At 38.8% G+C, this 22,744-nt stretch overlaps 1 protein-coding gene and 2 pseudogenes across 1 annotated transcript; 2 read left to right on the top strand and 1 right to left on the bottom strand.

Annotated features, from left to right (window-relative positions):
- Positions 1-5,195: 5,195 nt before the first annotated feature.
- Positions 5,196-8,389, top strand: LOC122655139 (annotated as a pseudogene).
- A 140-nt stretch (positions 8,390-8,529) lies between these two features.
- Positions 8,530-11,447, top strand: LOC122655138 (annotated as a pseudogene).
- A 1,899-nt stretch (positions 11,448-13,346) lies between these two features.
- LOC122656602 (F-box/kelch-repeat protein At5g60570-like) lies at positions 13,347-15,087 on the bottom strand. The gene has a single exon (XM_043851197.1). The coding sequence runs from the start codon at positions 14,780-14,782 to the stop codon at positions 13,670-13,672; it is 1,113 nt and encodes a 370-aa protein (XP_043707132.1). The 5' UTR covers positions 14,783-15,087; the 3' UTR covers positions 13,347-13,669.
- Positions 15,088-22,744: the final 7,657 nt, after the last annotated feature.

Below are 22,744 nucleotides of genomic sequence, written 5' to 3'. Positions count from 1 at the left end.
AACTTAGAAGAGAAGTAGAGATAACAGAGAAGAGAGAAAATAGGATTCGTTCCTTTTTGTACAGTAGATAAGAGATAAGGTAAGATAGAGATAATGCATAATCGGTGAAGAGAAATCATAATCCATACGTAAATAACATGGGACATGAACATAAAGGAACGAAACTATGAAAGTGATGTATGCAATTCTTTTGCATTCTCGAAGAAAGATTAGGCTATGGTCAGTTTTTGTTGGGATTCTAGTAGATTTCACTCTTAAAATCTAGTCGTTAAAAAGATGGTGCACAAGTCCTTATAAGCCCTTGTTGGTTTTAAATATATTTAAAAGAGGAGATGGTTCTCTGCTTGACAGCATGGTCCCTGCACCAATGAAGGGGCCAATCACAGCATTCACGTGAGCATCAACAGGGTTAAGATTTTAGTATTTCACGAGGGGTGCAACGATCATTTTGCCCTAGGCAGGCACACTGTCGAGCAATGTTCTATTTCCCAATTAAAATAAAATAAAATTTAAAATACCTATCTTTTCTTTTTAAAAAAATGTTTTGGTTCTCTCGTGACTTTGAACCCATGACTTCTCCGAAGTTGCTTTTAAGCAAACCGTGTAGGAGAACTTTAGTCCCACATTGAAAATGGAAGAAAAAGAAGTGAGGTTTATATATTAAAATTAGAACTACAAGGGTAGGATTTCATAAAAGGAAGACTCACTATGCTCTCTTGTCTTAGAGGGAGGAGGGTTTAAGGTTTATTTTCACACACACGTAGATCAAGTTGAGTCGGGTTGTGGTGAGGCCTAGTGTGTGTGATTTCTTTTTGTTGGAGGCCGGACAAGACTTGTATCCGGATTTTTTTTTCTTCTAACGTTGGTTGTCATTTTGACGACGTCGGTTGGACAATTTCTTGTAAATCGGTTAAACAAACTTGTGGAATAGACTCCACCATGGAAGTTGAATTTGTGGCATTGGAAAAAGTTGGATCCGAAGTCGAATGACTAAGGAATTTAGTAGTGGATATACCGTAATGGCCTAAGCTAGTATCTTCTATATATTTATATTGTGATAGCCAAAGAGCAATTACATAGGCTAAGAGCCAGGTGTATAAAGGTAAGAAGACGCACATATACTTTAGAAATAACTTGATGAAGGAATATGGATAGATGTTAAACCTGTGATTCATGAGTCGAATTCATGGATACCCAACCTATATGATAGGAGATCCTTGGCATTGGGTTCAAAGGGTAAAACGAAATCATTTATCATGTTGGGCCTATTCTGATTAGATGGGAAGACTCACCGCAATGAAAGGAGAATGAGTTACAAACTCTTAATTAGCCATGGTTCATACTAGATATGGGTATGTTAACTACGGTGCATACTAGTTGGCTAACCTAAGTGAATCTAGGGGGTGAGGCTGCCTCCGATGAGAGTTTCATGGGTGAATTCTCTAAACATTGTCCAAGAGGAGGACAAGGCTAAAATGTCCAAACATACTCAAAGGATTTTCTACAAGGTTGGATAATAGGATATAGGTAGTGAGTCTGTCGGCTATACCAATGAGGAAAAATTCAAAAAGTCTAACTTCACCTGTACTTTATAGAATGGCTTATCAGTCCTAGTGTAGATTCAAGTCTGGAAGACATCTACAACTATGTGTCCTACCATTTTTGTGTGCTCAACTTATTTTGTTTTGTCAATGGTTTGTTGTAATATATTGAAAAATTATTGGTTTTAAATGCATTTAAAAGAAATAAAGTTTTAAAATATCTTTCTTTTCTCTTTGAAAAAAAAGGGTTTTGGTTGCTATGTCTCTCATAAGGCTTGAGCCCATGACCTCTCCAAAATTGCTTTTAATCAAAGCATGTGTGGGAGAATTTTAGTTCCACATTGGAAATAAAAGAGAAAGAAATGAAGTTTATATATTGAAATGGGAACTACAAGGGTAGGGTTCTATGAAAGGAAAGCTTACACATGCATATAGGCCAAGTTGTGGCAGGCTATGTATGTATGATTTCTTTTTGCTGGCAGTCAGACAGGACTTGTATCCAAATTTCTTTTTTTTGGTGTCGGATAAGGTTTTTTCTAACTTCGCTTGTTGTTTTTCAAATGCTAGATTTTGATCATTAAATGTCGGACTAAATGCATTTTTATTCGGAGTTTGTCAGAGACATTTCTAAGATATATTTTCTTTGTCCAAGGTTGAATGAGGTCTTACCAACATTAGATGAGCGTCTTTTGACGTGTTGCCGGCGTCAGTGATCTTACGTTTCTCACGGTCCAAAATGTTTTGGATGCCATCAACGGCTAGTTTTCTGTGTCTTCTCTCTTAGAGAGACACATCCTTCGAGATTTTGGAAAGGTGTTTCCAAGGGGCATTTTTCCTCTATAAATAGAAGGCATCCCTAAAACTCTAAATTATTATTCTGTGTCATTCTCCCTCTCTCTTGTATGTTTCTACATCCAAAGAAAACACACCTTTGTTTTACTGACTATTCTTTGAAGGTTTTCTTTGAGTCTAAGCACAACTTTGTAGAACTCGAAGGGGCGTAATAGGAGAGTGCACTATTACTCACGGATTTCTTGTATGTGGCGAGGTGAGGCCTTGTATGTGTGATTTCTTTTTGTTGGCGGCCGGACAGGGCTTGAATCCGGATTTCTTTTTTTTGGCGTCAGATAAGGTTTTTTCTAACTTCACTTGTTGTTTTCCCAACATCAGATTTTGATCATTAAATGTCAGACTAAATGCATTTTTAGTCGGAGTTTGACTAAATGCATTTTTAGTCAGAGTTTGTCAGGGACATTTCTAAGATATATTTTTCTTTGTCTGACATTGAATGAGGTCTTACCAACATTGGATGAGCATCATACGTGTCGCCGGCGTCAGTGATCTTACGTTTCTCACGGTCCAAAATGATTTGGATGCCATCAACGGCTAGTTTTCTATGTCTTTTCTCTTAGAGAGACACATCCTTCTGGATATTTTGGAAAGGTGTTTCCAAGGGGCATTTTTCCTCTATAAATAGAAGGCATCCCTAAAACTCTAGATTATTATTCTAAGTGTCATTCTCCCTTTCTCTTGTATGTTTCTACATCCAAAGAAAAAACACATTTGTTTTACTGACTATTCTTTGAAGGTTTTCTTTGAGTCTAAGCACAACTTTGTAGGACTCGAAGGGCGTAATAGGAGAGTGCACTACTACTTGCGGATTTCTTGTATGTGGTGAGGTGAGGCCTTGTATTTGTGATTTCTTTTGCTGGCGGTTGGACAGGACTTGTATCCGGATTTCTTTTTTTTGGCGTCGGATGAGGTTTTTTCTAACTTCACTTGTTGTTTTCCAAACGTTAGATTTTGATCATTAAATGTCAGACTAAATGCATTTTTAGTCGGAGTTTGTCAGGGACATTTCTAAGATACATTTTTCTGTGTCCGACGTTGAATGAGGTCTTACCAACATTGGATGAGCGTCTTCTAACGTGTCACCGACGTCAGTGATCTTACGTTTCTCATGGCCCAAAATGTTTTGGATCCCATCAACGGCTAGTTTTCTGTGTCTTCTCTCTTAGAGAGATACATCCTTTAGGATCTTTTGGAAAGGTGTTTCCAAGAGGCATTTTTCCTCTATAAATAGAAGGCATCCCTAGAACTCTAGATTATTATTCTAAGTGTCATTCTCCCTCTCTCTTGTATGTTTCTACATCCAAAGAACAGACACCTTTGTTTTACTGACTATTCTTTGAAGGTCTTCTTTGAGTCTAAGCACAAGTTTGTAGAATTCGAAGGGGCGTAATAGGAGAGTGCACTACTACTCGCGAAATCCAATGATTGTTTTATTTTGGAGACCAATTCACACATCTTCGATTGCACTATTGGGGGTGTCTATGGTCTATAAGAAAACATCGTGACATGACTCAGCTCACATCCATAATTGACTGATAAACATATACTACACCATCAAGTTCACAGTTACATGACTGCTACTAAGCCTGGGAGTGTTTGTTTGGAATACATTTCAGATAAGTTATCGATTCTCTCTTTAATTATTATCATCATTATTTACAATAGCCTTCACATTGGGTTATTGACATCCAATATGTTGCTTTCCCGTGGAACCTGACAATCTCTCCTTCTATCAAGGAGTACACGTGTGAACTAAGATCTTTCCCGAGAGATTTTCTCCATCCTCAAAAATACACTAGAATTGTTATATCCTGACTATGATTCCACTTACTGGGACTTGGGTAGAACTCACCTTTAAACACTAGCCATTAAGGAAAATTTAATCCCACGTGGGAGAATAGTTTCATTTTTCATTTTTATTAGTTCCTAAAATTTGCGATATCACATAATAATGCAACTTCCCAACTGCTTTGCCACGCAAACAAACATTAGGGGTGAACTTATAATTGCTGATCTGTAGGATGTTGTACTTGTTAATTAGGAACTTTATTTGCAATCCATCTTGTCAAAAAGGATAAAAAGACAAAGTTAGGAAAGGATTAAGGAAGCTACACTAGATTGTAATACCAACAAAAGGAACTAGTGGCTTAATCAATTGGTCCAAGGAAAGCCACTAGTGTTTCTATGTTGCAATTATGGGGGATATTTATTTCTTAAAAATGTATTTAGTCTTCAATCTTTGCCAACTTATCTTTTATTTTGTTAATGCACTCGGTCTTAGTCCATAGCATTCCTACTTAGTCATTTTCTGTCAATCTTTATCTTAATAGAATGGTATTTTTATTAAGAAAATAAGTTTAGGACTCATTCCATTAGGAATAAAAGGGGTAAAAACCAAAAAGAATGGAGTTTTACTTCGTTAAAAGTAAATACAAAATTATGTAAGAATTAGGAAAAAAATATCATGATTGTATAACCTACTAAAATCTATTAGCGTGGTCTAGTGGGAGAGATCACCTCTGTGTCTCCTATAGAAAGTTTTTCTTCAAATCTTTGTTTCCTTCTATTATCACATACGATAATAGAAACCAAATCAATGTAATCTTCCTATTATCACATGTGATAATATAAAGCAGTTTAGAATCCTTTATTTCCTCTTTTGTAATCGTGCTATTTAAGTAGCACTTCTCTTGTAATTCAATCAAGCTATTGAAATCATTCAATTCCAAATTTAACAGGTCCTGCCTTCTGAGAGGAGGGTTTAGTGGAACATTTCCTTCTTCATTCAGAAGCCACTTAATGATGGCATCATCGTGGCGGGACATCGAATTGAACAGTGCTGATTTGATATTTCGTATCTCCCGGTCGAGTCCATCGAACTTGTCCTTCACATACAAGAACTGCTCTTGCATACGGTTGGCAAGGTTGTTTACGTAGTAGATAATATATTGCATTCCGACCAGGATAAATGCGTTTTGGAAAGCCAATGTGTTAGGGATTAGGTTTACTTGTTGGGAGACTCCCCTCAAGTACAGAGATAGTAAATCGAAGTCTGTGAAAGGCCCTGGTGGAGGAGGTGGAGGAGGAGGAGGCGAACCAGGAGGCACACGAGGAGGCGAACCAGGAGGCCGACGAGAAGGCGAACTAGGAGGAGGCAAACCAAGAGGAGGAGGCAAACCAGGAGGCCCACGAGGAGGCCAACCATAAGAAGGAGGAGGTCAAAGAGGAGGCCAAAAAGGAGGCCAAAGAGGAGGCAAACCATAATGAAGAGGAGGAGGCGGCCAACGAAGAGGACTACGAGGAGGAGGCCAACGAAGAGGCCAACCACAAGGACGAGGATGAGGAGGCCAACCACGAGGAGAAGGAGGAGGAGGATCATCGCGAGGATCCATAGCCCAAGCTTAATTCGTAGATAAAAAAAAAATTAAAATGAGTACTTGTGGAAGGAACCGAAACACAGGTAAAAACGTACAACTCCTGCAAGCATCGATGCTTGAACCGATGCCCTGAGCCTATGTGATGCACAGAACGGCGATGGTGGAGCGGGGTTCTGTAGGAGAGAAAATAGTCTTGGAAAAAGTGAGAGAAAAGAGGGATTTGTTTGTCTAAAAACTTTTCATGTATCTTCCAAGTTGCAACTGGCAGACATTTTCACAAAGGTTCTTGGGCGTGATCAGTTCCTTTTTCTCCTTTCCAAGTTGGGCGTTCGTAACCTACACGCTCCACCTTGAGGGGGAGTATTAGCGTGATCTAGTGGGAGAGATCACCTCTGTCTCCTATAGAAAGTTTTTCTTCAAATCTTTGTTTCCTTCTATTATCACATGCGATAATAGAAACCAAATCAATGTAATCTTCCTATTTCCTCTAGTGGGATAGTATCACATGTGATAATAGAAAGCATTCTAGAATCCTTTATTTCCTCTTTTGTAATCGTGCTATTTAAGTTGCACTTCTCTTATAATTCAATCAAGCTATTGAAATCATTCAATTCCAAATTTAACAAAATCTTATCATATTTGACAATTATATTTTTTAAATGTAATACTTACTTCTCTTTTTTTTCTTCAAACCAAAAGGTTGATTGCAAAGTTAAATAAAATTTAATGATCATATTTGAAATGTTTTGGAATTAATTACTCAATCATCTTAATTAATGATTATAAAAAATTTCCTTATTAAAATTGATTTGATTTCACTTCCCTCCCCTTTATTTCCCTTGCAACGAGAACCAATATTTATAATATCTACCATCTTTGACTATGGAGATAAATTATTAAATCAGAGCATAAACTAAAACTAAGACAGTGTTTGGTATGCATTCTTGGAATGTTCTAAGTCAATCTAAGACAGTGTTTGGTATGCATTCTTGGAATGTTCTAAGTCAATTTTGCATTCTCCAATGACAAAAGTAGTTGTTTTTAGGAAAAATTACATACCCCTTCCCTGTACTTTGGCCTAATTATACCTTCCTTCCCTATATTTTCCCCAATTACCCTAGACCCCCTTTGGCTGACGGTGTTAACCTGCTGTTAATTATAGTTTGGAAAAGACTGTTTTACCCTTGTTCTAAAACACCACAAATGGAATTACAATGATACCATTTTCATCATTTTCAACCTAAAACACCTATTTCTTTCCTCCACCGCCAGCATCAGCACCACCGCTACTACCTCTGTTCTGTATGTTTATAATGTTGTTCAAACGAAAATCAGAGGAGATCAGAGAGACATTACAGAGAACAAATAAGAAGAGGTCAGAGGAGAAAGAAGGGGATCGATTGGTTTTAGATCTTGTGCAACTGTGCTGCCAGTTTCAGTCTCTGATGCAGGCAATGGAACTGTCCCTCCCTCGCGCAATAAGTTTCAGATGGGTCTTCTCCTTTCACTCCAACTACTGCATGCTTTAGCAAGTATGGGATATAATTTATGCGGGGAACTCCAAAGGGGAAATAATCATAATTGACTACAAGAACATCCAAATACATGGAATTGTTCCCATTTCTGGAACAGCTATGATTAAAAAAAGTGTATTCAGTAGGAATGGGGGCTGTATCTTCTAACAAATTCAAATGATCGCACAATCAGGGTCTATGAGAACCGTTTGCCCTTGAAAGATGGAGCTAGTGTTGTTGATGACATGTGCAAGAGCATGGATGATGAGCTGCAGGGTATTGAAAAGTTGAAGGCAGTTGGGTCAGAGTGCTTAGTACTTTTCCGAGAGTTTCAGGATTAAATCACTAGGATTCAATGGAAAGCACCCTGCTTCAGTGGTGACGGTGAGTGGGTGGTTGGTGCTTCTGGTCGCAAAGGAGAGCAAAAGATCTGTATATGGGATAGAGCTGGGCATCTGGTAAAGATCCTTGAAGGTCCTAAAGAAGCCTCGACAGATCTGGCATCGCATCCTGTGCATCCCGTTGTGGTCTCAGTTTCCTTTTCCGGCTTGGTTTATATTTGGGCTAAAGATTTTACTGAGAACTGGAGTGCATTTGCTCCAGATTTCAAGGAGCTGGAAGAAATGAAGAATATATTGAAAGAGAAGATGAAATTGATTTTATGCCAGAATCTGAAAAAGTAAAAGAATCGGATGTTAATGAAGATGACGAAGTTGATATCATGACAGTGGAGAAGGATTCAGCATTCAGTGATTCAGATTTGTCACAGGAGGAACTCTGTTTCTTGCCAGCAGATCCATGTGCAGATGCTGAGCAACAAGACAAGTGCGTTGGAAGTTCATCAAAGTTGGTGGATAACAATCATTGTGGATCCCCTCCTTCGGAAAGGGCAGGACAGAATGGTCAAGCAATGCAGCCTGTATCAAGTCCAGCAGAAGCCATTGATAATTCTGTTGCAGAGGGTACAGGTGTGGCACATATGAAAAGAAAGCGTAGACCTTCAGAGAAGGGGTTGGAGTTGCAGGCCAAAAAGGGCAGAAAGGCCCTTACAAAGATCAAAGCTTCTAGTAAGTCATCAAAAGTTAAGAATAAGAAGAAGAAGAAGAAGAAGGGTTGGGGTGGAGTTGCAGGAAAGGGGTTGGAGGAGGAAGAAGAAGAAGAAGGGTAAAAGGGTCTATTTACATGGACCCAGGGTTAGTTTGGAGATTATGAAAAATCCTACTATGCCATGTCAGCACTTAACAGATGGACGTTAACTGCAGGGGTGTAATAGTAATTGTTTTTAAAGCAGACAGGAGGGATATGTAATTAGGGAAAATATAGGGGAGAAAGATGTAATTAGGCCAAAGTACAGGGAGGCATATGTAATTTTTGCTTGTTTTTATCGCCCGAGAATGCGAAATCGACCTAGAATGCATACCAAACACAGCCTAAGATTCTGAACTTCTCTGCTTATGTGATACTTTGGAGAGGGAAGAGGCCTAAAGGTTAGAATTTTACGTGCAAGGAGGAAAACCTGTTATTTTTCATCCTCAGATTAAACTGTTAAACATGGATAAGAGCATATATGAGCAGCATACATACAATAATAATTCCCTTTAGTAATTGTGAAGCATTATTTTAATATTATTTTCTGCACTGAGAATGTTTATTAAAAAAAAAAATCATATAATTTCACTGTTGGAGTACAACATATTCAGGATAATTTTCCAAATACTGTGCAGGACTCCAGTTTGAGAACTCCTCTGAAGTTGGGGTATTCTCCAAGTTGAGCAATGCATACTGTTTGGTTTCAATTGGATGATTGGTGACATTCTTTGAGGTTTTAAATTTGATTCCTATCTCTCCATTCTATCGAGAAAAGAAGTTTTCTAAATCTTCTGTAGTACATTTGAAGCTGAACTAGCAGATGTTGGTACGGGTAGTTCTGAGGTACTTTAGGAATCAGGCTAAGAATGAAGAAGATTCTGACCAATTTCCTTTATATTATTTTGTCTTAACATTATTGCTTGCTTTTCATGGCAGGAAATAAGAATGGCCTTCTCTTACCATATACTACCACAGAGCAAGGTACATATGGGATTGGTTAATCTTGTTGCAGTTGGATTTATTCTGTAATTTACTCTTAATTATCTAGGAATGTGAATGATGGAGGGTTATGTTAAAATAGACTGCTTCCACATTGGAGAATCTCTTGTTGGTTTCATTACAGGTGGCCAGTCTGAATTTCCAGGAAGGAGGAGGTGGTCCCAAAGGTCCTTATACATGCCTTAATTTCTCCATGGATGAGATGATGTAATGGACATTTGGTATCAGTGATTTATTGTATTAAGCTTTCTCTATGGAAGTGGATCAGTTGGACAAGGAACTAACTGCAGGTGAGCCCCAAAGACATAGCAGATAATGGATTGTTTTGTTCACGAGGTCTTCACTAATGTAGTTTTAGAAGCATTAGTTTGCAGGCATAAACATTTCCTAACCCTAATGGTTTGTGGGAAGTCAAATGTTTGTGAATGTTTTGGTGTCTCATAAGTAAAATCTTATTTTCCTGACTTAAATTTGGCTATTATGATTTGATTAATAGCAAGGTAAAGTATATAAGATTAGTCTGTCCTGTAACTTTTGGACTAGTATAACTTTAGCCATCTATTGATACATGTATCTCATCTAATGTAAAATTGTTGATTGTTTTCATTTTCATTCTAGAGCTTCAGCACTTGAGAAACACTTACCTGATCAAGTTGTTGTTCAACCCATTAAAGAGGGGCTATCTGCTCTAGGGAGTTGCATTGCTTGCAACGACCATGTTGTTCTTGCTCATACTGATCTTGATAGGATAAATTTTTTTTGGTGGCTACATAAGGTAAACATTTACATAATTTATTTAAGTTTGAAGCTTCCATTGCATGATTTGGTTTATACATGTTTGTATTTAGATTTATCTTTTAAATGTCCAGGAAATGTTTGCAGAAGAAAGAAATAAAAAAAATAAAAAAAAAACAATTATTGCCTGTTCCAACTGAAACTGTACTGCATATTAAAGTTTTCAGCATTAGTTGGCTCTTCAGGATAGGATGAAGGTTATACTTGGGCTCAGTTGTTCCATAGATTTACTTAAAACTTTTGGCAATACCGAAGCTCTTGTTAGGGCATTGGAACTTTTCCCACATGTAGTTCAGATTAAGTTGCCTCTTAAACATCCAATTTAATGTCTAAAATTGTTGGGGAGGGCAATAATCCAAAACTTTGAAACAGAATTCAAGTTGAAGCATCAGAACACACACACACACACACACAACATACACACAATTTGGCAACTTGAAACATGAATTATAGATTAAAATTTTAGTCTACATGTTTACATGTTCATGAATAAAAATGCTATTGATCAAAAGAATAAATAATTATATTTCATACAAAATAAATATTGGATATTCAATTTTTAGTAATGCTATATATTAGTACTAGCTTATAATATGATATATGAATTTTGTTCTCCAATGGTTCTATACTTCTACCCATGTTCTACTCTTTGAATCTACTCCACTAAATGATCTGATTGCTGCAGGTTTATGTTACTTCAATAGGATGGGCATCATCTGTATATGACACATTATGGATTCCAACTCTGACTTCCATGATAAAGGAGGGACACAGAAAGGGAAAGAGAGTACTGCATAAAAAGTTCAGTTACAGTGCAGAACCTCTCACAATGACATGAGTTATCTGTGCACATACACATATAAAATTACTTGATCTCTTTAATAACACTTATAGGATTATTAGTATCATGTATAATAATTTTGAAATATTTAAAATTTTAATATAAAAAAAAACATTAACAAATTTGAAAAATACTGCATACTACCTGAGTCCAAAAATCCTAATTTTTGGGTTTTTCTGAGTCCAACACTTTGTGTGCCAGATTCTATCAACTACACCCTATCCATGTAAGTTTAGGGCAGAGGTAGGGTGTGTGGTTTCCTATCTTACTTCCGTTCCAATGCAAATACCTCTCAGATAAGATATAACTTCATCCAACATGTTCATACTGGAGTCATTTATCATTCAATTTTTGTAAGGAAACGAAGTAGATAATTTCAGATGTTCTTGGAGTGGAAGTCTTCAGGCAGGCAATTTCCTTCTCTAACAAAGGTAGATAGGTAGGAAGCTGAGCATTTTTGTTTATACGAGTTCCTCCATCCCCCACCCCCCCACCCCCAAATGGAAGGGTACGAATCCTTTTCATTCAATAAAACCAGCACGGTTTTGGTGGTCTGGTTCTAACCTCTTCTTTGATGCAAGTTTGCCACCATTTTTAGAAACAAGACTTCTGAGGTTCGCTATCCAGAAGAAATGAAAACATTTTGATGCTGCAGAATAGTAGACGTGTAAAGAAACTTTGCAAAACAAATTTTGAATTTTGACAGATAGAAAGGAATTGCAAATGAAGAACCTGACAAAAATCATGGAGTCTTAAAAACTCATGAATGCCAAAAACTCAACTGAGTAGCATCTCAAGGAATGTGAAGCACAATCAGCATATCTTGAAGATGATTAGCATATCCACTTATCAGCACTCGAGAATGTTAACTGGTAGATGTATTGGATACAGGATGGTGCATCTTATGCAACTGTAAGGTTCGGAGGTTCAGACCTATTAGCGTTCTATTTGGCCATTGGAGAATGCAAAAACTGATTTTATTTCATGACAGGGTCATGTAAGAATTTAAGGATTTTGAGCCACCTATCCGACTAGAAAGCAATAGTTATTATTACGAAAATTAACCCTTGACAGAAGACAAGATTTTTTTTGATGCTCGGAAACCAAGGTTTAACAACTTGGAATCGGTTATTAGATTTGACATCCATCAATTTTGATTTGGATTGGATCGGAATTGGTTAGGATTCGAACAGAATCTGCCAAAATCCTAGAATATGGAAGTGGGGAGAAAAGACAGGTTTTGTACATATCTTTGGTTTTTGGAGTTTTTTATTCAGAAGACTTCTAGATCTAACTACAAAAGGGTGTTTCATTGATCTTCTATAATTTTAGTAACTAAAAGAAGGAGAAAATGGACCTAAATAGAGACCACTGTGCATCCATGCCTGATCCAAAATAAAGTTTTAAGAATCAGGCAGTCTCCGATCCAATTTTTTTAAACCATGTTGGAAACTTGATCTGAGCACTGAAGAATCTTAGGAAGGAGAACACCTAGTTTCTCTAGAACCTTAATAAAACTTGATTGAGAAAAATAATAGAAAGCATGAACAATCAGATCATGATTGGGTTAAATCAGAACTTTGACAGTATGACATCTTCCTAGATGAACCTAATTGGAGTCTTCCTGGGAAGTCAGATTATTACCACAGCTAGCTACATAGAACTGTGAGGGAGATACAGAAAAACAGCCATTGTATATCAGGTATTATATGAGGAGAAAAGTTATGCCTTGTAAACGACCATTGGACTACGTTCTTGAAATGAGGAAGAAAAATTCAATGTAATAAGTGTGTAAACTACCAAAAGTTCTTAGTCGGGTAAAAAAAAGTTTTCAAAATAATTTGATAATTACCATATGTCATTTTCAAGAGCCCTCATTCTCTCACACTCAATACAATTGTGAAGTGAAAATTTTACTCTAAATAAAAAAAGAAGTGTGTTAAACTAAGAGAGAAAAAAAAATAAGATGACATTTTTTTACACGTTAAGGGGTGTCAATACGAAAATCCCAAAGTGAATTATCTAAAGCAACTATTACAAGACTACAGTAAAGGTTGAAAATGAAGAAGATAATAAGGCTGAAGGCAGCAGAAACCAGGCTGGATGCACTTACAGACAAACACAACACTGCTCATCACTTGTGACAAATTCCAACCCACAACACTGCCCATCACTTGTGAGAAATTCCAACCCACTCAATCAATAACGCTTTCCAAGTTCTTGGTACAGAGAATTGGCCGTGGATTGGAAAAAGAGAACTTGATGCGGTATGACAGGCAGGATAATATCATGGGGTTCCTAATCAATAATATTCTCCTGAAATACAAGCATGCATCAGTAGTGAGAAAACTCACCTCACAGAATCGATAATGCTTTTCATTTTCTGATGACAAAACTGTTGTGGAGTAGAAACAGAGAACTGCACCATTGTGTACCTAATCAGTAATCTTCTCTTAGAAGTCATGGGACAAGGATCATGCAATTGAACACCATATCCAAATACAGATATTTTCGAAGAGTAAAAATGAATATTCAAATCAATGAAGGGTGCCTAGACAGTGGTGGTGGTCAATCAGTTAACAGGTGGAGCAGCAGCCTCAAAAGGCCTCGTTAGCTTGCAGTGTCCAATTGCTTGGACTGAATAAATTGAAGAACAAGTGCTCAACAACCCATGACGGCACAGTTATAGACGAACACTCCAACATGCTCCTTCACACCGAGCACCTTCCACTCCAAGGTCCCATCTTTGACCCTGGACTTTGGACACCAAGAGTTCAACACTATACCCTCACCTTCAGGGCCTCTCTGCCCACCTACAACTAGCAGTTCCTTCCCACATGCCTTGAAAGCCAAGCCCCAACCATTCGAAGAATCAGCTCTGACAGGGAGCCTTCCCAAGACGGACCAGGTGTTCTTCTCCTTATCGTACTTCTTCACCATGTTGGTTGAATGCTCAACGGCATAGAGCTGGTTATCCACTACTGCCACAAGGGGGGGTGCCTGAGCCACCTTATTAACATTTGGGTACATTCCTTCAATTTTCGTCCATTTCCTCGTCTTAAGATTATATTCCTCCCCACAAGTTAATGAGACCATAGGACTTGACATCCCGCCTATCACATAGAACTTCCCATCCATGAAAAAACCAGAGCACAACTTCCGTGGGGAGTGCATATTAGGTAACAGTTCCCATCTTCCTGTCTCCGAATTGTAGAGCTCAGCAGATTCCAATATCTTCCCATTCTTATCACTACCTCCCGCGACAATGGCAATTGAACCAAAGCTACTCGAACCGAACAGGCAGCGAGGGAGGTTTATCCCCTGACACTTGATCCAATTCCGACTAACCAAACTGTACTTCCAGGTGGCGAAATCCAATAACTCCCGACCAAAGACCAGTAATTCACTACCCACAGCTAAGGACTCCTTGTCTGCATGATTGAAGCATTCATCACAAGGGATCTTGGGTAGTGTCATCCATTTCTGTCTCATGAGGTCGAAAGCTTCCCACCCGCGAGGGTCACATACCAAGTAGACCCAGTGCTCGGCAATGCCCATCTGCTTCCGCAATCCATAGAGAAAGCCGCTCGCTATCAAAGAATTGAATTTCCTGTTGACGCAAGCGAGCGACGCATAATCTGATCGAGGTGCCCAGGCAAGGCAGGTCAGAGCAATGTCATCATGTAGACCAGGAAGAAGAGAATCGCATGACTCGGCAGCACCACGGCGATGTTGGCAGCGACCACCATCATAATCTGCTACCTCAGATCCCATCTCCAAAACTATGTCTTTTGCTATCTCCGACAAAATCAGAGCAAAATTTGTCCGGCGTCAAGCACGGAAGATTAAGATCCAATAGTCTCTTCGACTCATCAGCTCCAAGAAGCATATCGGCAAATCCGCAGGGTCCTGGCAGCGAACATCTGGCAAGACTTTCGGATGCATAGCTGATCAATGACACGGTAGCTATTGGCTCCTATTGATGCTGAGAACCATAAATTAAAGCCCGAGTTGCAAGGCACCATAATTCAGCATCTGTGAATATTCAATCTCTCCGCCATCACACTTCTGCGTCAGATCGAAAGGATTGATTTCCTCATGTCAAACGATCACTTGTGACCAAAATCAATCAGATCTCCCATGAGAGTTAATACCAGATTTCAGCTCTTTTAGCAGAACATCCAGATCTTCTGCCGAAATGGGGCTTGTTCTCCAAAGGTGCTGTCGACTGGACTATCCAGAGAAACCAAATACATGGATCCATCGGAAAGAATTACAAAACTGATATAAATAAAATGATTCCAAACAGGAAGCCATCGAATTCCCGATCAAAACTGCAGAATTTTCCCACGAAATCAGGTCAGGGGTCGATTAAAAGATAATGAAAAAACGAATCCAAATCGGACAATAGAAAACAGGATCACTGATTCTCCGATCAAATCTGGCCAGAAAACTATGATTCGAATAGAAACGGAGAAATTAAATAAATAAATAAATAAATAAAACAAAGAAATCTCGAACAGGAATAGAGATATACATACCGAACGAAGGTGCCGTCAGCTTGAAATCAGACACCTTCGGATCGCGAACAGCAGATGACGCCTTTGCCGGAGAAAAATTACCGCCGGTTCACGAACAACAGAAGAGAGAATTGAATTGATAAGATAAGGAAGAGATGAAGGGAAAGAAATTAAAAAAACAAAAAAAAAATTTAGGAGTAACAATCAAGAAATCCAGAGAGACAAGATGAAAGAAAATCTATAGGGAAAGGGAGAGAGAGAGAGAAAGACATTTTCGTTTACTTATTCGCACCCTGGAGCTTAATAGCTCTCCTTCTCTCTCTTCCATTTTTCCTTTTCCTTTTATCTTCCACCATTTTTTTAATCTGTTGACCGTGTTACGAGGACCTGGTGCTTAGTGCTTAGATAACAAAAACCAAACGGTACTCTATAAGTCTGGATCCGAGTCCATGAAGGCGTGCAGCACCAGGGTTTATAAACATGAATCGGGTCTGGACGATTCCGGTCCACTTGGAGCTTAACAGAAAATCTTAATCGGATCTGTTAAAACGGCCGATTCTAATCCTAATTGTTCGATTCAAGTTAGGGTTTTCCCTTAACCGTCGATTTTAACGAGGATGAAGAAATTGTCAAATTTGGAGAAACAAAAGAAGTCTCCATTGGGTGGGTCCGGGTTTGGGGCACCGCCGCACCGGTAATAGTAGGGAAGGGATAGAAGAATCGCATTTACTGAGTCAAAGAGTCAACTGTTTTCGAGAGAGTCAACTGTTAAACTGTTAAGCCGGCGGTTGTTAAATTCCTTTGTTCTACTTTTAAGTCTACTACTTTCCTACCTGGGGACTTGGGTCGTTGATTGTTATTTTATTATAGTTTCAACTAGGTGTAGGATTGGAATCCAATGTGTTGCATCAAGAAATCGTCGAGCAGTCCTGCGAGTGTCGTCACCTGCAAAAGAATCAGGGGGTTATCAGAGAGAACCGATGTGGTTCCGGCCTAGAACTCTTCGATGCCAAAGTGAGATCTCTTGAGCAAACAGATGAATAGAAATTATTTAAGATGGGTTGAGGGTGTGAGATACCTCCTCTTTTATAGCGGTACATGGTGGAGTAGAGAGTCCCTAGTTGATGTGGAGTCTTCTTCGTAGATGGAAGAGTGAACCACGGAATGGATAGAGTCCCTGAGTAGCAGGGCTCCTCCCTGGTTGGTTGTCTTCCCGTGAGACTTAGTGTCCCAGTAGGGTTGTCCTTCTTGACGGATAGATCCTTCTACGTGGTAGATAGGGTCCCTGGTGTTTGAGTCCATCTAGGTTACGCAAGTGGTAGGTGAGGGCCCGGAGCCTTCGTGGTGGTGTATATCTTGTTGGCGACGTGGTGGTCATGTAGTCCAGCTCGTACTTGTACCCTGTCGAGGTCCCAACTCTTCAGTGGATAAGGCTTGAGGGGGAAGGATGTACAAGTCAACATTGGCCCAAGGGGGATGACGCCCAAGTGTGGGTGACCCCCCAGTGGATCTCATGCTGTCGGTGTCCGGGTGATCTCCCGCTGTTCCAGGACACGTGATATCTTCTGATAGGTTGGGATGATTTGTGGTTCATCACAATGCTTTAAAAGAAAACTTGGGCCCGAAAGAGATGTCTACTTGGTCACATGGTCTCTACCTACACAAGTGTTTGGGTCAATGGGTGAGCATGTCTGAGTATCTACCTAGGGGGCAGAGGCGTCATCTCATAGTGTCCTATGAGAGGGCATAGGAAATTCCATTCAGTGGAGATCTTTTTCCTATAAAATATATATATACTTTTTTTCAGATCGCTATTTGGGTCTCTAGAGCCTGCACACGTGCGCTAGCTAATGGGAGTGTACATACAAGCATCACCCTAAGCGGGATTTTTGCTTTTCCATAGGGGTAGCATGGTACTTTCGTGTGTTTTCGCATCCAAGCGCAAGAGCCATATGGATCATGCGACCAAGTGGTGTTCTTTTCCCCATTATTTTTTCAAATGCCATGAGGCATGCATATTCTAAACTGGTTGTGTCCATTCTCACCGTTGGATAGAGATAGGTAAGGCATGGTCTATATAGTCATGTTAAATTTTGAGTCTAATTCAATCAAGGGTGGATCATTGTCAAGCTGCATGACCCTTGTATGAGCATGAGGGCCAATAGCATGTGGAAGCATCCAACAGGGGTGGGATTTTTAAATTGACAAGAGGGGCGGTGGTCATGTTTTTTACTTCCTATGTTGGGGGCATGCACTACATAGCGTGCATCCCATGTATGTTCAAACATTTATACCAGTACTATAGACAATATTGTGCACTCTCTTGATCCAGAGCACACCGAGCAGGGACATATAATATAGGTATACAATCGTAAAATTGGATGTGGAGAGTGTAGGCCAAAACTATAAACCATGGGATCAGGACGGTTCACCTAGGCAAACCGATTATAAACCAGTTAGGGTTTTACACTCATGGAAAATCAATATACTGAAAATTAGGGTTTTGCACCCTGGGGCTAATCCATGGGAAGCCATGGGTGCCCCTATTTAAATTTTTAGGGTTTTACATGGTTGCCCATGAAACCCTGGTGCATCCTAAATTCATTATTTCATATTCCCCATAATTATGGGATCCGAACAAAAATAAAACAAACATCTCTGTTCCATCACATGGAGGGAGGGATCCATCCCATGCCCGAATGCGCAGCGAAAATAAATTGATTCGGGTTTCTTTCGCATCCCATTAATATTAAAAATTAATAACAATCAAAAGAAATTAACAGAATATTGCTAACCTAGTAAGCCTCAAGTGTTGCTCCTCCAATAGACAGTGGTTCTTCCTCCAAGACGCACTCCAAGCAAGCAGATCTGAACCTCCAGTGGTGCTACCAAGGTTCTTCAAGCCAATCCAAATGTATCTCCAACCAAACCTGGGTTTCTAAAACCCTAGCTCTCAAAACTAGAGAGCAAGAAGAAGAGATCACAAGAGAGAGAGAGGGAGAGCCAAAAACGTGGGAGGGGGTGGCAATGAAAAATGTGGAAGCCTGCCCCCCCTCCTGCGTTTTGGCTTCTATTTATAGATGGGTTTCCAAAACCCTGATGGGAAGAATCCCTGTGAAAGTCTGACACTTTCTCTCCTGATTGGCTTTATCTGTTTATTTGAGATAGGCTTTATCTGTTTATCTCAAAGTCCTTTACTTGGTGAAGAAGCAGAATCTAATAGGGAAAGTATTAATTAGTTACTTTATTTAATATTTATGAATAATTACAATTAGCATCATATCCAATAATTAAATAAAGAAACAATTAAAATAGCAAATTCCAAATAACTCCCTATATGATAACAATTTATCATATACAACCCCCCACTAATCAACACCATCATTATGGAATCTAGGGCATGTACATATGTACTGCCAAACCCCAATCCATAGTACATGTCTATATAAGAGCGTCTATGCATCTGATCGGGTCCCACAAAACTCGATAAAACACTTTCTTCAAATAATTATAAATAATCTATTATTTTATGTAAAATAGATTTTTGCAAAACCATTTCCAAAACGGCACTGGATCCAAATTCCGATCCAACCATACACAGACAATCTCTATCTTGGTGTTCCCCAATCGGGCAGTGGTAACCATGTTGAGTAACTCCTTCACTCACAAAGTGTTCACGCATTCCCAGAACACTGGCTTTGACTCGCTTGAGTCTCAGTCATAGATGAACTAAAGAATGCGGTCACACTTTGCAGTGACAGGGTTCCCTCAGGCAAAAGGGTGTTGGTGACACATGTCTATCCCTTCCTACATCTGGCAGTGATACATGAGGGAATCGACAAAGCAGATTCTTCACCAATACACACATCAATATGTGAGTACTCGCATTCGTACCCTGACATCACATGTCTAGGCATACCCAATGCGACGACCATATGATAAGGGTGCCCAGCCCAAACCCTAGTCGTGACTACCATTTTAAGTATAACTTACGGACACATAATGCTCAAAAGTTTATATCGCATGTGATGATATTAAACTAAAATGTATAAAAGTTCAATACAAAGGTAAATCGGGTTGAACCGAACCGAACCGAACCGGGTTTGATGGACACACATATCCAACAGAGAGAGGGTGCCTTATGGCACAAGTGTGAAACAAGAGAGTCAATTAGAAACTCTACTAGCAAGTCACCGACCAACTGAACAAGCATGGACATAGCTTATCCTACATCTATAGCTAAACCATCGATATGTTGCATCAGGTCCACTTTTTATTCTTATTAAAAACTGGTATTAGACTACCTGTCACAAACTCATGGCTACTTTCGGGGGGTGTCAATCGGACGCTTCAGTCTAGCTTCAATTGGGCTGATTCGGTTTCAGTCTAGTTACTAGGCCAAGCCGAAGCCAAACCAGTAAGGTAAAGTTTGGTTTCAATTTCAGGCTCCGATTCCCAGTCATCGATGTTCCCCCTCCTTTAAATGTCCACTTTTTATTCTTATTAAAAACTGGTATTAGACTACCTGTCACAAACTCATGGCTACTTTCGGGGGGTGTCAATCGGACGCTTCAGTCTAGCTTCAATTGGGCTGATTCGGTTTCAGTCTAGTTACTAGGCCAAGCCGAAGCCAAACCAGTAAGGTAAAGTTTGGTTTCAATTTCAGGCTCCGATTCCCAGTCATCGATGTTCCCCCTCCTTTAAATGACTAAGGTTGTCCCTATGATGGTTATTGAGATCAAATATTTCAACCATCTACGTTGCCAATTGATGATGTATGCTCGTAGATTTACTTTACTCCACCCAAGTCCTTATTGGATTTGTGCCCTAGGTGATCGTAGACCATTGGTGCATGTTAGTGATCTATAATGAAACTTTTGTTGTTGTTGATCTATGACCACTCTCTCCTGGTGATCGAACTGATTTACAACCACCCTTAAGAGTTAGTTTGATTGGTGGCTTTGAAATTCACCTTGAGGTGGAAAAAAGGATTGGTGGATCGCCTCTTAGAAAGGGAGGGACACAAGGTCACCATGCGAGAGAGACGAAGGAACTTAGTAGGGAAGCCGGGAGAGAGAAGAACTTGAGAAAAATAGAATTAGAAATGAAATTCCAAGTTGAAGTTCCAACTGTTGTCCAATCTCCATATAGTATCATATATACCATTTATAATTTTAATGAAAATTTTATTCTAAGATGAGATAAGATAATGATTTAAACTCAAAAACTATATCATCTAATGATATTGTGTGACAAATATAATAGTAGTAGTACTATCATATTCTTAATGATATTTGTTATAGTCAATCACTTGATAATTTTATTTTATTATATCATTTTTTAATCTATTGAGCACTGAATTATGTATGTAATCCACATTAGTCAGGATTTGATGGCTATAATTATCTTACAACTTCTAGCATTTGGAGTATCTAAAGTTTCAATCTAAAAATATTCAAACATGCGGCACAAAAGAATTTCATTTAAAAAAAGGTATAAAAAAAAAGTTCAACAATGATTTTGATGCTAATAAATAATAATATTACCCTCAAGTAGTCAATGCATATAGTGTTCAAAACTTCAAATGACTAAGTTAGGCTATGAAATTTGATATATGATTAATCTAATTTATTCAAAGATTGAAATTAGTAATATCGAAAATGGTGTCATCACTCTTGTTTTTGTGAACCTTTTATCATCCCACAACTTATGAGATAGATGGATCGGTGATTTGTAGTCTTGGTCAAGTTATTGATCATATTGTCGATCTGGTAGTTTATTTCAACCATATGGTTTTCAACTTATATAATAAATATGAGGTAAACAAATTGAGATGTGGCAACCATACTAGATGTGATGGAGTGATCTCGGATACGGGAGTGATGGCCAAAAAAAAAATCTTCTCCAAATCATGTAACTGGATGGGTACACGTACAATGATAGAAGATAGTTGGATAAGCACTTAGTCTAGCATTTGTTTTTTAATTTTTGTGGACAAGTAAATCTCAAGATCACTCACATGTAAAGTTTTAAATCAAATGAAATTAACCACGTGGTCAAACAATGCATAAAAACCCAATATTATGGAGAAGGTGAGAGTTGTATGGTGCCAATGGCATAGTGTGTGTGAACAACCGCTAGCTCAGTTGGTTGGAGACTTGCCGATTGAAGTGCTTGCCTCTCAGGAGGTCATGGGTTCAACTCTCCTGTTCACATTTATGCCTTATTAATGCACCATTTCTCTTCCCCCTCTCCCTTGGTAGTTGTAAATCTGTTGGTTTGTCTTAGCCTTCCCTCCCCTCTTAGCTGGAGTTGGGCCCTTAATTAGGATAGTCCCAAAAAAAAAAAAATGGCATATAGCGTGCTCTACCATAAAACTATGTGGAGCTACAGGTGGGAATGGGGCAGGTTAGAGTGGATATTGCCCTATTCCACCCCTAACAGATAAAGATTGGATATGGTATAGCCCTTAATTTGTTTAGGGTCCATTATGGAATTTGAAAACCAAAGGGTACCCGCCCCTCACGCAGTGTCTCACCCCTTTTACCTTGTATTTTATTTAGGGAATCTCATGCATGTTTTGCCGAAGAACAACAAATGTAAGTTTGTAATACTAAAAAGTTTTCCTTTACCGTGGATGAAGGAAATCAATGGTCAAATAAGTCGGTCCTCTTATTGTGCAAGTTGTTGGTATTCTGGAGAGTTTGATTCAACGACAATTAAGATAGGAATCCCTTCACCATGGGTGAAAGGAAACTGGATCCTTTTACAATATTTTAAGCATATGCAAATATGGTATTAGTGAAGCCGATAAAAAATTGGCTCCATTGCCATTCCTAGGGGAAACCCCCAAAATATCATCATCACAATGACTTATGAAATGTTTTATATTTAATTATAATTTTAGAATTACTACACCATAATATCATTTTGCCACCATCATTATTGAACTATGTTTATTATTATTAGCCTTTTGTTTTCATGCACGATTGTGTGTGTGCACTCCATTAAATGCGGTCAGATTCGCATAAATAACCATCTGAAATGATACAAAAATCCCTACACCCCTTGTTTGATGGAGCTAATGGGAGAATCTTCCATATACGAATACCTTCCCCTAGGCCTTTTATTGTCATTTTATTTATTATGTTTTTTTGTTTTTTTTGTTTTTTTTCTGATAGCGTCTATTTCTAAACTACAATATATAGAATATTAC

This window comes from Telopea speciosissima, chromosome 3, assembly GCF_018873765.1.
Source record: "Telopea speciosissima isolate NSW1024214 ecotype Mountain lineage chromosome 3, Tspe_v1, whole genome shotgun sequence".
Classification (NCBI taxonomy): domain Eukaryota; kingdom Viridiplantae; phylum Streptophyta; class Magnoliopsida; order Proteales; family Proteaceae; genus Telopea; species Telopea speciosissima.
Note: the sequence above shows the minus strand (reverse complement) of the source record. Positions and strands in the feature narration are given on the sequence as shown.

Bases quoted from the DNA above. Each gene is read 5' to 3' on its own strand.
- LOC122656602 (XM_043851197.1), bottom strand. From the start codon at position 14,782: ATGGGATCTGAGGTAGCAGATTATGATGGTGGTCGCTGCCAACATCGC.